Source organism: Diceros bicornis, chromosome X, assembly GCF_020826845.1.
Source record: "Diceros bicornis minor isolate mBicDic1 chromosome X, mDicBic1.mat.cur, whole genome shotgun sequence".
Lineage (NCBI taxonomy): Eukaryota > Metazoa > Chordata > Mammalia > Perissodactyla > Rhinocerotidae > Diceros > Diceros bicornis.
The window spans coordinates 94,488,530-94,503,379 of record NC_080781.1 but is presented as its reverse complement, the minus strand read 5'-3'; the positions used below and the strand labels follow the sequence as shown (position 1 = coordinate 94,503,379).

General features: G+C 41.7%; 1 protein-coding gene across 1 annotated transcript in view; it reads left to right on the top strand.

Annotated features, from left to right (window-relative positions):
- Window positions 1–2,845: 2,845 nt before the first annotated feature.
- The window catches only part of BTK (Bruton tyrosine kinase), a 30,099-nt gene continuing 18,094 nt past the window's right edge, over window positions 2,846–14,850 (top strand). The window contains exons 1-4 of the mRNA XM_058536347.1: window positions 2,846–2,992; window positions 11,102–11,272; window positions 11,809–11,907; window positions 14,068–14,136. Of these exons, the coding sequence (XP_058392330.1) occupies window positions 11,132–11,272; window positions 11,809–11,907; window positions 14,068–14,136 (309 nt within the window). The 5' untranslated portion in view covers window positions 2,846–2,992; window positions 11,102–11,131. The remainder of the gene's footprint in view (window positions 2,993–11,101; window positions 11,273–11,808; window positions 11,908–14,067; window positions 14,137–14,850) is intronic.

The window sequence follows — 14,850 nt, the reverse complement described above, 5'->3', positions numbered from 1 at the left end:
TCATAGAATTCTCACAGTAATTCTAGGAGGTAGGTGGTACTATTATTCCCATTTTACAGATGAGGAAATTGAGACTGTAGGCTGTTAAACGATTTTCCCAGTGTGATAGTATTTAGTGGAGCCAGGATACAAACACAGGTGATCTGACTCCAGAGCCTGGGTTCCTTTACCATTATACAGTATGGCTTTTGTGGCCTGGTAATTGTAATAGCTAATTAATAGCTAATAGCTAATTATTGAGCACTTATTATATGCCAGGAATTTTCCTAATCACCTTACATACTACCCCATGTACCATTATTATTATTTAACAGGTGAGGAAACTGAGGCACAAGAGGTATTAAGTTCCTTTATCCAAAGTCACACAGGTGGTTATTTTGTGGAGCTGGAATTTGATCCCAGATAACTAACACCACAGCCTTGCACTTAACTGTGATATCACACAGGGGAAGCAGGGCATCTGCAGGGTATAGGATGATGAGGAGAGAGAATTGAGCATAGATGGAGGAGGAGGTGCCAGTGGATTATGGGTTAAGGAACTTTGAAAACCTGAGGTCTCCTGCTTGCATAACCCTCCAGGAACACCCATGGGTCCAGAGCTGATTCTCTGATCATCCCCTTTTTGTTGGATGGTCTCTGGGAAAAAGATAATAAAAGCATTACCACTACCTGCTGTATTTCCTAAAAGTTTCTCTGCCAAACAGCCAGCCCATAGTCTCACAGCATTTTCTTCTTCTTTCCAGGCTCTTAGGCAGTCTCACTGGCCTTTGAGATGTTTGTAGAGGTTTTTGATGTTAGTAACATGGAAATATGAAGACAATGAACATGACCCCTCTTAGTCTAATCAATCTTAGTTCTTTCTATCACACCTCGTGTCACATGACTTTGGTTTTGATTCCCTTCACCAATCCTGGTCTCTGTTTTGGACATGCTCCTGCTCATTAATTTCCCCTGAGAAGAGGTACTCAGAACTGAACACAGGATCTAGATATGACCTGGCCTTGCAGAGTAAGTGGCCTGTTCACTTACCTTTGTCTACATATTTTACTTCTATAAGGAAGCCTAATATCACCTTGGATTTTTCTGGCAGCCATGTTACTGACATGACATTTCTCTTGATTACTATCAGCAAAAACCTCTGAACCATTTTCCCAAATGCTACTGCTATCTCATTTTCACCTGGAGTCCTTTGAAGTTCAATGTCCGGTGCCCAGTTATGAGATGGGATATGACCCTTAGCCCTGGTAAATTACACTTCGTTGAAGTTGGCTTATCACACCAGGTGATCAAGATCTTTTGGAAACTGATTGCTCTGGTTTTGTCATCCAGTCTAGCTCACAACAGCCTTGGGCCATTCATGGATTAGTTAGGCTACTTGCTGTATCTTCCTCAAAGGTCATTAATAAAAATGTTGAACAGGATAGCACCAAGAATAGAACCTTATATTACATCGGGAATCTTTTGAGGCGACACTAGGCCATCCATTTGCTCTATTTGGGTTCAGTCCTTCTGTCATCTAGCCAAGTGTGTAGGAGATTGCTCATGGGCAGAGAGTGAAGAAGTGCCTAGGTTTACTTTCCCCTTTCCCTTGTCTTGTTCTCCCTTGTCCAGATCCCCCATTGTATGCCTATCAATTCCCAGTCTCCACCCCAAGATGGACCTTGAGAAGGGCCAAGGCATGTGACAACAAGTAGCATCTAACTAAAGAAAAGGGGAGGGAAGGCAAATGTCTGTGACCAACTCTCAGGCAGGTGATTGGAGCAGCTGTTCAGGGGGTGGCTAGTGAAAAATTGTCAGTGAAATAGGAAGATCCTGCAACACTTGCTGCCTATCTATCTTGTGCAGAGGTGAGGATTAACCACTCACTATGCTACAAAATGCCTTTTAAAAAAAGCACGTTGCCTGAAAACTTCTGATGGATTTCTAGTGAGATCTGTGATCTGATTCTACATTTGGATACAGTGCCTGGGGCAAGTAAAGATGGCAGTGCCTGATGTGTCAAGGTGGGCAAGCAGATCAGTCACCAGGGGCTCTGCCAGTGGTGTCTACATTTCCTAGGAGAATCCTCCGGGAGAAGATTGCTGCTAGAACATAGGCTAGGAGGTGGCTGAGGAAACATTCAGGCTTCAAGAAACATACCTTGTCTGGTTTATCGCTTTACAGGATTAAAGGGAAAGGTGTAAATTAAGAGTTAATCCCTGAGGCAGAATCTTAAATGGAGAAAATCAACATCCACAGAAAATGGGGAAGGGCACAAGTCTTTGCGTGGGCTCACATTCAGACATTTTTATCTGTAGAAAAAATGCTTTCTTAGAAAATGACTCAGCAGGGGGAAGTCTTGTCTCTACCTCTGTCAGGCTCTGTACTTTGGGGTCCCTTCATGAGCACTCCATCTTTCACTATCAAGTTTCACTCTGAGACCCCGAGTCTGCTCTGCCTTAGAGGACATGAGACTCTAAAGACACTCTTCCTCTTTGGTCCCTTTGTTTTGTCTTTGCAGGTCTGCATTTCTCCTCTTTCCTGTAAGTCTCCACTCCCTGTGCTGACCATCCTCACAGTCCTTTAGGTGTGTCGTCCCTTTATCTCGGGGAGGTCAGCCTGACGACCTGTCTGCTCAAACAAACCCCATCTAGAGTCTCAGTGGCCTCAGTAATGTTGAGAAGCGTTCTTTCAGAGCGGACTCAAGATAGTAGTGTCAGAGGTCCCAAGCAAATGAAGGGCGGGGACAGCTGGGGGGTGGAATAGGGACAGCAGCAGGGAACCAGATACCATGCTGCTGAGAAGAAGAAAAAAAAAGACATTGGTTTAAGTCAGGAAACAAAAAAAGGGAACTGAGTGGCTGTGAAAGGGTGGGGTTTGCTCAGACTGTCCTTCCTCTCTGGACTGTAAGAATATGTCTCCAGGGCCAGTGTCTTCTGAGATCGAGTCCCACCTTCAAAGTCCTGGCATCTCAATGCATCTGGGAAGCAACCTGCATTAAGTCAGGACTGAGGTGGGTCTGGGGCATGGCAGGGGCTGGGCAGCAGCAGCAAGTAGCTTTCATGGGATCCCTGAAGGCCAGAGAGAAAGCATGGCTGGTGCCATGTAGTCTGCTGGCTGAGGAGGCTGACGGAGGGTGGGAGTGTCATCAGCACAAGGCCCTGGCGGCCCATTCCGATGATCAGAAGGGACTGTAAGGGTCCTTTCTGAGGAGGGTGTGGGGGGAACAAAAAGAAAAAAGTGACATGAGGTGACCATCTGAACATGTAGCAAAAGTTGGAGTGGGTCACCTCTGCAAAACTTGGCAGAAAAGTAATACCGCCGGTGGCAGTAGGATAAAAATAAGCCCTTTGGTCAAATATTGCTTGAAGACCCAAAATGTATACTTGTATCAATGAGGCCCTTAGAAGAAATTCAAAGAGGCAGATTGTCTGAGAAAACCGTAAAAGCTCACATGCCGCAATAGGCCGTTACCTTTGTAAACTGGGGAAAGGCACCGGCCAAACCAGGGTGTAGGCCACCTGCCTCAGGCTGCCTTGGGCCACTGTTGCCAGGATCAAAGCTGGCTTGTTGGAAGCATTGTATGCGCCAACCTCGTGGTAATAGTGGGTAAGAGACTTGGCCAGAAGAAAGCAGCCTCAGCCTCAGCCCAGACAGTGTGGCCAACCCCTGAGGTCATGGGGAAGGTTTTTCCTATTACCATTGCCTGCCATGTGCACGGCTTTTTCTTCTCTTGTCTTCATCATTTCTCCTCTCTTTTCCTCTCCTCTCCTCCTCTCCATCCACCTCCTCCTTCTCCTCATCCTCCTCTCCCTCCTTTCTCTACCTATATCCTCTCTTCTTTATTTCCTCCTTTATTTTGTTCATTACCACATCCCCTAGAACAGAGTCAGTGCTTAATAAATCATCGTTGAATTGCGTTGAATTGTTCTTGCCCCTTTCTTCCCCTGATCTTTCCCCTTTTCCCTTTCCCCCGACTTGCCTAGTACGCTCCCCGTAGGATAGTTGTGAGCAGCAAGTGTGTTAATACATGTAAAAGCAGTTAAAACGGGGCCTGGCAATAGTAAGTGCTAATATCTCAAGGTTTGCTATTATTTTTGTACTGCCTGAGACCTGCCAGTATCCCCAGAGGGCCTGCCTAGAGCAAATAGTGTGGCATTTAGAATAAAAGGGATTGCTGGCCCTGATCAAGACATCCTTGGATGAGTTGCTGGACTTCCAGATAGAATCCTGGTCCAGTTTCCTGGCCACCCAGCTCTCCAAGCTCAAGGTCTCTATCCTATTCTGTGCATTTCCAGAAGCAGGGCAGCAGCAAAGCCCAGAGGCAGGGGTCTCTGCAGCTCAGAGGCTGTCCTCTGCGCTGTTAGTTTTATGCTAGTTCTGCTCCTTCCCTCATTTTGCATGCCAAACCCCTGAACCAAGGGTACTACAGCCTCTCTGGAGCCTGTTATGTGATAAAACAATCTCACCCTCCAAATAAGCCACAAAATGCAAATACTCATGGAACCTAAAGCATTCTACCGAAGCAATATCCCTTAGGGCTAGCCCTATTGGCTCTATCCTGACCCTTTTTATATTCAGACTATTTAAACTATCTGCTTGTGTTACAGTCCAAATTCCTGTTGCTTATGGCTGGTTATGTGTTTGTTTAGAATCCTCTGTAAACTCCTTACGGTGTGAACTAGTGCAACTTTCCATCCACCTCTGGGCTCTTGGTGTAATTTTAAATTATCATCACTATGATTTACTATTTCCATTTGAGCAAATTTCCTATAGTGAGTTTCCTTTCAGTGTACTAGACCCATACCAGGAAGTGACTTAGGTATAAGGGGAAGATATGGCTTTTGAAAACCACTTTGAGTGTTCTCCAAAGAGTCATCAGATACCTGCTGCTTTTCGCCCAGTGATGCCGAGATGTGATTGCTAACTCTTGGGAATAAGGCAGAGCTAGAATTTTCAGTGAGGCAGTGCTCAACAAGCAGCTAGAGAGGAGACCTTGACCTAATTCACTCCAAAGCTGCTTGGTTATGCAAATGAAGCCATCAAGGGAGGGGGAGGGAGAACTCCTCTGAGGACCCTGAAACAAATGGGCCACGTGTGACTTTCAGTTTCTCTGGAGGTTCGTGTGCACTGACCGAGGGTGTACAGAGAGCGCTGGAAACACAAAAGCCTTAACCCCAGGCTTTCCTCCTCACTCTCTGAGAGCCATCACCAGATGCCCATAGGGTTAATGTTGGTTATCTGACCCTCAAGGAGAAGCTCAGTTCACTATCTTGCCTCCCTGAAATGAAAATGAACCATAGTCTATTAGCTCATCCCTAGAAGAAGGAAATTCTAGGGAGTCAAGAGAAGTTAAATTTCAGACAAGTTGGAGGTTGGAAGGTACTGGACTTCAAGATCACTGGCTCAATGAAAAAACAGATTCGTCTGCAATAAAAACAGAGTAAAAAACTGATTAGAAATGGAGCAGATAAGAGATAAAGGCGTGGGGAAAGCAGGCTCTCAAAAACTGCTATTCGAAGTAGAAATTAGTGCAATGTTTCTGGAAACTATTTTGTCACTATGTTTCAAAATGCAAAATGCACATACTTTTTGACTTGGTAAATGATGCTTATATAGAGATCCTAATATCATGGGAAAATAATCAGAAATAGTGTTAAATAAGAACTTTAAATATTTGGGGGGAAAATGAGTGTTAGATGGATGGATGGATGGATGGATAGATAGATAATGTTAAGAAGAATAAGCAAACTACAAATAGTATGTGCAATACGATCTCAAATATAAGAAAAATGCGCAGAAAAAAATGGAAAGTAATATGCCCGAATATTAATGCCTCTGGATTATGAGCTTATAATTGATGCTTTATTTTTCGTATTTCTGTACTTCAAACATTTTCTATAATGAACATGTGTTATTTTAATACTGAAGGAAAAAACAAACATTTAATCCAGGGAAAGCAAAAACTAAACTGAAAAAGAAGGTCAAAGGGACACATAAGTTCAGAGTGAAAGATGGACACCCCAGCAGTCACCCTCAGGGCAGAGAGATGATGCCAAATGTATTACCACCAACCTGATGCAGAGTGTCAACTTGCAGATTGGCTATCTGGCTCTTCTTTCATCATCACTTGGCCAGAATCTATTGTCTCTAGTACAGGGCAGAAGAGATGATGAATCACAGAGACCCAGAAGTTTCTAAAACCAGAGAAGAAAGATGTAAAATGTTAACAACATGAAATGCTGGAAAAGAACCAGAGCCCCAAGATGTCTTAGAAATCACTACAGCAGATGAGAATTTCCCTGGTTAGCAGACAGCCAGAAAACTGATTTTGGCTGGAAAGTCTTCACCACAAATTTGGTCACCTGTAGCGCTGACCCTGAAGCTTATCATCAAATAATTAGGTTTCACTGGGAAGTAAGTAGAACTTCTTGGGAACTTAACAAGAGCAATTAGGTATCTTTGTTGCTATGGTTGTGATATTTTAAAGAAGACTTCTCTTCTGGTTCCAAGGCCAGGAAATTCTCAATCAAAATCTCAATCAGAACCTGAGAGATGCTTCTAGGGACTGAGCAGATTTTTGGTAGGCCCAATTTAGCCCATCAGTCATCCTCTACTCTAATTAGAGACAGTTGATAATTCTACCAGATTTCATAGTAAAGCATCAGGAAGACAGGACTGCAAAGGGAACAAGGGGTAATACCAAGTGCAACAGATAGGCTGGATCTGGGTTTGCCACTTTGAGGTAACTGAGAATTCATTCTGAGAGTAGAAAACTATGATCATGTGTACAAGAATGTCCATGGCAGCACTGTTTATAATTGAAAACAAACAACCTGAATAACAATCGATAGGAGAATGAATAAATAAAATGTGATGTATTCATCATATAGAATACTTTATGCATATAAAAATGAATTAAAATGTATAAACTAGAGGTACCAAGATAAATAAGTCATAAAACATTACCTTGAGAAAAAAAGTAAGTTGCTGAAGAATATGTACCACTTATATAAAAATGTAAGACATGCAAACCAATATTAAATATCTTTTATGAATACTTACATATGTAGTAATAATAGAAAAACATGCCTAGGAATGAGAAACACCAAATTCAAGATATTGGTAACCCCTAAGAGGGGAGGGGACCAATTGAGGAGGAGTACACAAGGAGGTTTTTGACTCTATGGATAATATTTTATTTCTAAAAAACACCAGAAGCAATTATGGCACAATGTTAGGATTCTATAGAGCTAAGTAGTGAGTACATGAGTGTAATATTATTCTCTGTACTATCCATCTATTTGCAATATTTCATACTATAAAAGAAAGTACATTCAATCAAAGTTTTATACTCACAGTAAGCAATGATAACCCTAGGGACAAAGAATGGCTGTTTCACCTAAATGCTGTGCTTTTATGCCATCGACAATGACAAATTCTGAAAAGGAAACAGCGAGTGACTCTAGGAATCCACCAGTTAGGATCTCCTTGCGGAAGATTTAAAGGAAAATGTGAGAAAACCTGGCGGGACTGAGAAGAGTCCTTATGTGGGAAAAAGTACAGTTAACAGTTAACAGAGACAAATCATCCTTTCTAGCCTGGAGGAATATTGCAGAGGAAAGTGCCCCAGGATCCTGAATTCTCTCTTATCTCCTGTACTCCATCATTTCCTCTTTTGCCAAATGTGCCTAGAAGATGCAGAGAGGTCTCCCCCAAGTGCTCTTTGACGATAGCCATGGGGAATGACAGGGTACTGAGGTGGATGACATCACACCACGTGAAGCCAAAAAAAAAAAATCCCTCTGAGAGGCAATGAGGTACCACAGAAACAGCAAAGGCTGTGGAGTCACAGATGGATGAGGCTGGGCAAGTCATATAACCTTCACAAGTCTCACTTTCCTCATCTGTTTGTTATGAGGAATGAATGAAACGACGCGTGTGAAATGCCTGATGGGTACACTGCACTGAGAGAAACAGGAGTGCCCTTCCATTCCCCTGGGGAGAAAAGGGAATGGCCAGAAACTTGCTGGGCAGTTAAGTAATGCTTTAAAGGAGAAATAAAGAGAAAACACTGCTTCTTGGATATTCTGGCTAAGTAGTTATTTGAACTATGACTGACTGGTTATTTCTAACTGGCATCTCCTGGACTCTTCCCAATCATCGGCAGGCAGTGTATTTTTCTGAATTTTGCTCTGGTATTGTCCCTAATAGTGTTTTACCTTAGCACCAGCAAAGATAGGAACCGAAGGTGCTTTAGTTTACTGATCCTGCAAGTGCTATTTATATTAATTCCTTGGCATAATGCCGTTTGTAAGATGGCTGAGCTCTTACTAACAAGCATCCTCTTTCTGAATTCTGCTGCTTGTAGGGAGCTGGGAGGCTGCAAAAGGTGGCCACATGAAAGTCCTTGCATTTGTAGTTTACTAAAGAGAACATTATAATGCTGGAAATCTATATTTTAAATGAAGAGCTCTGTGTCTTACTATTCTTTTCCCTCCTCCTCTTTCTTTCTCTATACGAACAACAGTGTGCGTGTGTAAGTGTGTGTGTGTGTGTAACACTCATGTCACTTCCGTTTCCACCCCCACCGCCACCCCCACCCCCTGAGTGAGGTGCAGGGTCAGTCCTCATGGTGCATCTTTTGTGGTTGAATTGACTCTGTAGGCTGCTGAAATTGTTACCAAAAAAAATTAGAACCTTCCACAATAAGTACCCAAAACACCCTGCAACTAACCTCTAATGCAGAGTGTCCAACACACCAACCTTCAAGAAGACATAAAGACGAATGCCTCTCCTTTCACATCGTTGGTGGATGGACCAGTGGTGACTAAGGAAGAACTACTACATTTTCAGGCTGTGTGTGTCTGGACTGGATCACAAGGAATAAAGGGAAAGCAGTCAAAGAAGGGGCCATCAGACTGTGGAGATCCCGGTAATCCTCCAGCTCAGTGATCTAGAGGTAGAGGCCATTTCACCCATTGCTCAGAGGGGCGATGGCTAGTGAGAGGCTTACTTACTTCCTCATACTTAGACCAGCACTAAACTTTACCCTAACACAGCCGCTTGAAAGAGAGGAAGGCTTCCTCTTGTACAAACTGGATTTGTTCTAAAAAAGAAAAGAGCAAACGAAGCTTCCAGAAGGACTTGTCTTATAGGAATTAAGAGCAGAGGCCAAGACTGAAGCAGATGCTAGGTCTCAGCAGGGAGTGTAACCACCAAGAGCTCACAACAAAACTAAAGGTAAAATGCTGGGTGTGCTTTACTCAGCTATAAGAAGTACAACTGGACACAGTTTGTTGGGATGCTTCTGATCCAATTTCTGGTCAGGCCACTCAATTTCTTTAGGGTTTTATTTTGTCTTCTGTAATTTGAGTCTTTGATTGTGCAGAGGTACATAATTGGAATTCACCGTGGGAACAAGTGTGATATTAGTACAGGGATCTTGATGAGTTGGCAGTTCCTAAAAATAGAGTGCTATTATTTGGTTACCATTACATCTGGGTAAATGAATAATTTTAGTGTTAAAAGAAATCTCTTTGGAGTTCGAGCTGAATCCAAATGTTAGAAACGACTGGTTCTAAACCCTTGTCAGTTTGTCACTCCTGTGAGAGACTGTTTAAACCAAGGAGTCAGAGAAGAGAGCTGTGTGGCAGGGTATAGGGAAAGGTTTGCTACTTTGCCCAGTTTTTCTCAAAAGATCATTTATAAACCATTGAACTAATCCACCAGCAGAAGACAGTGGCATCCACATGGTGGATAGGTGGCAAAGAGAACATCCCTGGTGTTCCTTTAACCTATTTTTGTCCCCCCCAGCATGACAATAGAACCTTCTATACCACAAGAAAGAGCGAAATAACGGTGTGGATACTCTCAGGCTTCAATAAAAACTACTCCCTTGCTTTCTTGGTGTGAGCAATAATCTGTTCTTGACAAGTAGAAAAAACTGCTGACTTTATTTATTCTGCTTCCATGGTGCCGCCAAAAGCATAAGGAGTTTAGTTTAAAAAATAAATCCCATCCCCCCTTACGAAAAAACTCACCTCTAACAAAACTTGCAGGGTGATGGTAGTGATTTTTTCAGTATTTATTCAGTGCTCCGTTTTTGTGACAGTATTTATATTTTCTCTTTATCTTTCTAATTAAGGTTTAGAATTAGTAATATAAGCTCATGCAAAGACTTGAAGCAAAAAACTGATATGAAGTGTTTCGTGTGAATAAAAAAACCAATGGTGACTTGTAACTTTCTTTGCCTTTCTGTATTTCAGTTACCTAACCTGAATTTTTCTGGAGAATTGTAAGTTTAGAGAGGCTAAACAAGTTACTTTTCATAAATGATCAGAGATGGCATTCATAAGAGTAAGACAGTTGCGTCACTTTTGCATGATGCTGTCTGAAAGAACTAATCTAAGCAAAAAGGAGAGGAAACACCAAAAAACAAAAACACCTCCCTCCCCAAAAATTGTTTTTCAATTTTAGAACAAAGCTTCTATCCTTTGTAGCTCAGCCAGTGGGTGATGGGCAAAATCGGTTGGGCGGCAGTTAGTGTATGTCCAGAACTGCAGGTGCAGCCTCCATATCCTTATTAGACCCCTTGGTTATAGCCCCCAGTGGGACAATGTTTGAAAAATTACATTCACTGTCTAGGAAACTGGGAAGTGAAAGTCCAATATCTGCCTCAGTGGAGTTCTGGCACCTGCATTATCCCTTCTGGGGATATCAGAGTCAACAGCTGCACAGAGACTTTTGCTGTTCACAGATTCTGCACGTATCATAAAAGGGTGGTTAGTATAAAGCTGCCTCTAGACATTACCAAGCACACAGGTACATGTCACTTGACATCCAGAGCCTTCCATTGCCTTATGCAAGCATTCCATTGCCTTATTCCGTTGCCAGTTTACGTGAGCTCACAATATAGAATCCCCCCAATTCAATGTGCATCCATCATACCCGAAAACTGACAGAGTGGGGGTTGTGGAAGGAAGACCTCAAGGTAGGAAGAAGGCTCTTTGTTAGCTTTGCACATTTCTGTTTCATTTCAAACTAGGTGGCTAGGCTAAGGGGGAATCAGGAGGGATGAGTATTAATGTGCTGGGTCCTCAAGAACTTTCATTGTCAACAGCACACAAGTGAGCTCCAGAAAAGAGAAGCTATGGCTGCAGTGATACTGGAGAGCATCTTTCTGAAGCGATCCCAGCAGAAAAAGAAAACATCACCTTTAAACTTCAAGAAGCGCCTCTTTCTCTTGACCGTGCAAAAACTTTCCTACTATGAGTATGACTTTGAACGCGGGGTAAGTTTCTTCGCTGTGAAACCTGATTATCAAGGACTTGGACTTAGATCTTCCTTGGGGGAAGAGGTAGATCCTCTTTGGTCGGAGGAGGGAGGTGGAAGAGACCTAAGTACATTTCAAACCCAGCAAAATGTTTCCTAGCCTAGAACTAACTACAGCCATACTGGGGCAAAAATTTAAAGATGCTAAGAAGCCACGGGGGAAACCTTACCATGGAATCTCACAGTTAGTGAGCACTCGTTAAATGAATGCTGAGAATGAAATCCACAATGTGGAAATTGCTTCCTTATTTTTTATGGTAAAGGCGCATACAGTCATCCACTCTTATATAGTATTTGTCCTCCATCTGGTAGTCAAAAAAGGTTAGATGGATAGATCTGGAAGTTGCTTGTTTGCTTTTTTTCAAAATGACAGGTCCTGATATAGAGTGCAGGTGTCACCTCACTATGTTAAATGATTAGATAACAAAATCTAATCATCTAGTTGCTTAATCACTCTTAATCTTTCTCCATTTTCTTCCTCATTCTCTTTCTCAGAGAAGAGGCAGTAAGAAGGGTTCAATAGATGTTGAGAAGATCACCTGCGTTGAAACAGTGGTTCCTGAAAAAAATCCTCCCCCTGAAAGACAGATTCCGGTAAGAAGAGACCATTGTCAGAGCAGGGGTGGGGCTGTTAAGAAACTTGGAATACTTCAATTCTCTGTAAATAAACTGGTGACGCTGTGCAATGCGGAACACAGTAAAGCTCCCTTATAAAATTCCTCACTCTTCCACGTACTGGTTATACTGAGTCTCAGCATCTGTCCACCAGGTGCAGAAGAACTCAATCTGGAAAACTTGTAACACCAACTTAAGACGATATCATATCAAGTTTTCAAACTGATCAGAGATGATTTGTTCTACTGCCTCACTTCCCTGGATCAGATTTACAGGCTTGAGTTAGTCTGAAAGCTGGAATCCTAGGGCTCTGAGTCATGTGAGATTCTTTAATAGCTCACTGTTTAGTCTCCTCTCATTTCCCAGAGCCTCTCCAGGGCATACCACCTACTGACTTCTGAGTTGATTTTTTTTTAATATCATTTGTTTCTTTTCCTGATTACAAGAGTAATGCATATTTATTATAGAAACTCTGGAAAATATGAAAAAGCACAAAAAAGGAAGATACAATCATGCATAATCCCATTATCCAACTAAAACAACTATTAACATGCTGGTGTATAGACTTACAGGTGTTTTTCTCCACTAGCAACACGTACACCCACACTAATATATATGTTATATATTTAAAACATAGACTCATACTACACATCTTGCTTTGTAACCTACTTTTTCAATTTAACAATATATGAAAACTTTTTCCCATGACAATAGATACTCTTTAATAGCATGATTTTCATGACTGCATAGTATTCCATATCATGGATATATTGTAATTTGTTTAACCAATCTTCTATTTAAGTGTTTCCAATTACTTGATACTATAAACCACATTGAGAGGAACATCCTTGCATACATCTTTATGTACTTTTCTTATTCTTTTCCTTATAATAACCTCCTAGAAGTAAAATTTTGTTGTTCTCTTTATGAAATATGTACACTATGGTTATTTTTATCGTTTTTATTTTCTAGAAGTGGAATTTGAATTTCATGCATTCCTACAAGCTGTATATGAGAGCATCTATTTCTCTACATTCTTTCCAATGCCAGATATCTTAAATATTTGCTAATTTGACAGCCAAGAAAAATGGTATTTTATTGCTGATTTACTTTGCAAATTTTTTTAATCATAAGTTTGAACGATTATACATCTACAGGTCATTTATATTTATTCATTTGTGAACTGCTTGTTAATTTTTTTGCCCATTTTTCTATTGAAATGTTTACCTTATTCCTAGTACTTTTTAAGAGATCTTGATATATTAAGAATATTAATCCTCAGGCCTGCCTGGTGCTGCAAGCGGTTAAGTTCACGTGCTCCGCTTTGGTGGCCCAGGCTTTGCAGGTTCGGATCCCGGGCGCACACTGATGCACTGCTTGTCAGCCATGCTGTGGCAGTGTCCCATGTAAAGTAGAGGAAGATGGGCATGGATGTTAGCCCAGGGCCAATCTTCCTCAGCAAAAAGAGGAGGATTGGCAACGGATGTTAGCTCAGGGCTGATCATCCTCGCAAAAAAAAAAAAAGAAAAAAAAGAATATTAATCCTTAACTGTAATATATGTTGAAAATATTTTTTCCAGTTTTTCATTTATCTTTGAATTTTGTTTCAGCTAATTTTTTTTACCATACTTGGTTTTAAAGTCTGTGCCATTAGCTTAGTTCATCTTTTTCTTAGTGGTTCTAACCTTCAGCATTATAGTAGAAAGGCCTTGCCTCCGAAAAGATTATATACATAGTCACTTATGTTTTTTTCTCAGTCATTCATAGTGTCATTTTTTATATTAAGCTCTTGAATCCATGCAGAATTTACTTTGGTGTGTGGTGTGAAATAGCTACCACCCCCCCCCACCTCGCCCCCTGCCAATATTAGTGGTTAAATGTTTGTCCCAGCACCATTTATTGAGTAACCTCCCTTTCCTCGATGATTTGAGATGCCTGAGGTTTTTTTGAACAAGTATGTGCTGGATCCTACGGATATGTCTCCTTACTGGATTATAGGAAGAAATTACTAAGAATTAGCATTGTCTGTGCCCCGGAAAGCCTTCTGGAGCCATTGCAAAGGACTCCCAGTACCTAAAGACATCCAGAAAAGAGCAATGCATCAACCAATAACCATGCTTTATTCTTCGTTCATTGCAGAGAAGGGGTGAAGAGTCCAGTGAAATGGAGCAGATTTCAATCATTGAAAGGTTCCCTTACCCCTTCCAGGTGAGGTATTTTCTCTCACCAACTCTCAAAGCGACCTGTAATATAATCCTTAGGGATGGAGTGTGGGGCAAAGGGAAGGATACTAGGTTCCCGGGAACAGAAGTCCACAAGGAGGCTGGACCAAGAAATGAGACTGGCATGGGCTGAGTGTGTTTGCTTTTCTATTATCCCAACCTAACATACTTTCTTTTAGTCACTACACCTCAAAGAGACTCCATAATGGCACTAATTCTATGATGGTGTGTCTTATCTATGGTAACTGCGTTGAGAAAGATGCTCTGTTTGTTGAGTGAGCATTTCACTTCCTTCTGGTTCTGCCAGGCAGATAGGCATCTGTCTAATGGTGGTCATGTGGGTTGAAAAGACAAAAAAGGGGAGGGAAGGAGTGGTATTAGGAAGTTCGGTATGGGGAAGGCTTATTAGACTCACACATAAACTTAAATTCTATTCTAGTCTGGAATGACTAAAGAGCCACATAGACATCTGCATGGTAGATATAGTGTAAACCATAAAGGACAGCAAGAGCTTCAGATTCGATCTTCAACTTGGCTTATGTCCTGAGAACTCTGTAGGCCACATGTTGTGAATACAGCACCCTCTGCAACAGCGAAAGCCAGAAAAGGAAGTGGAAAGTCTCAGGGAGGGGGCTTTCTGTCATGGATTTATGAGCACAGCAAAACTAACAAGCAAAAAGAAAAATGTAAAAGGATCTCG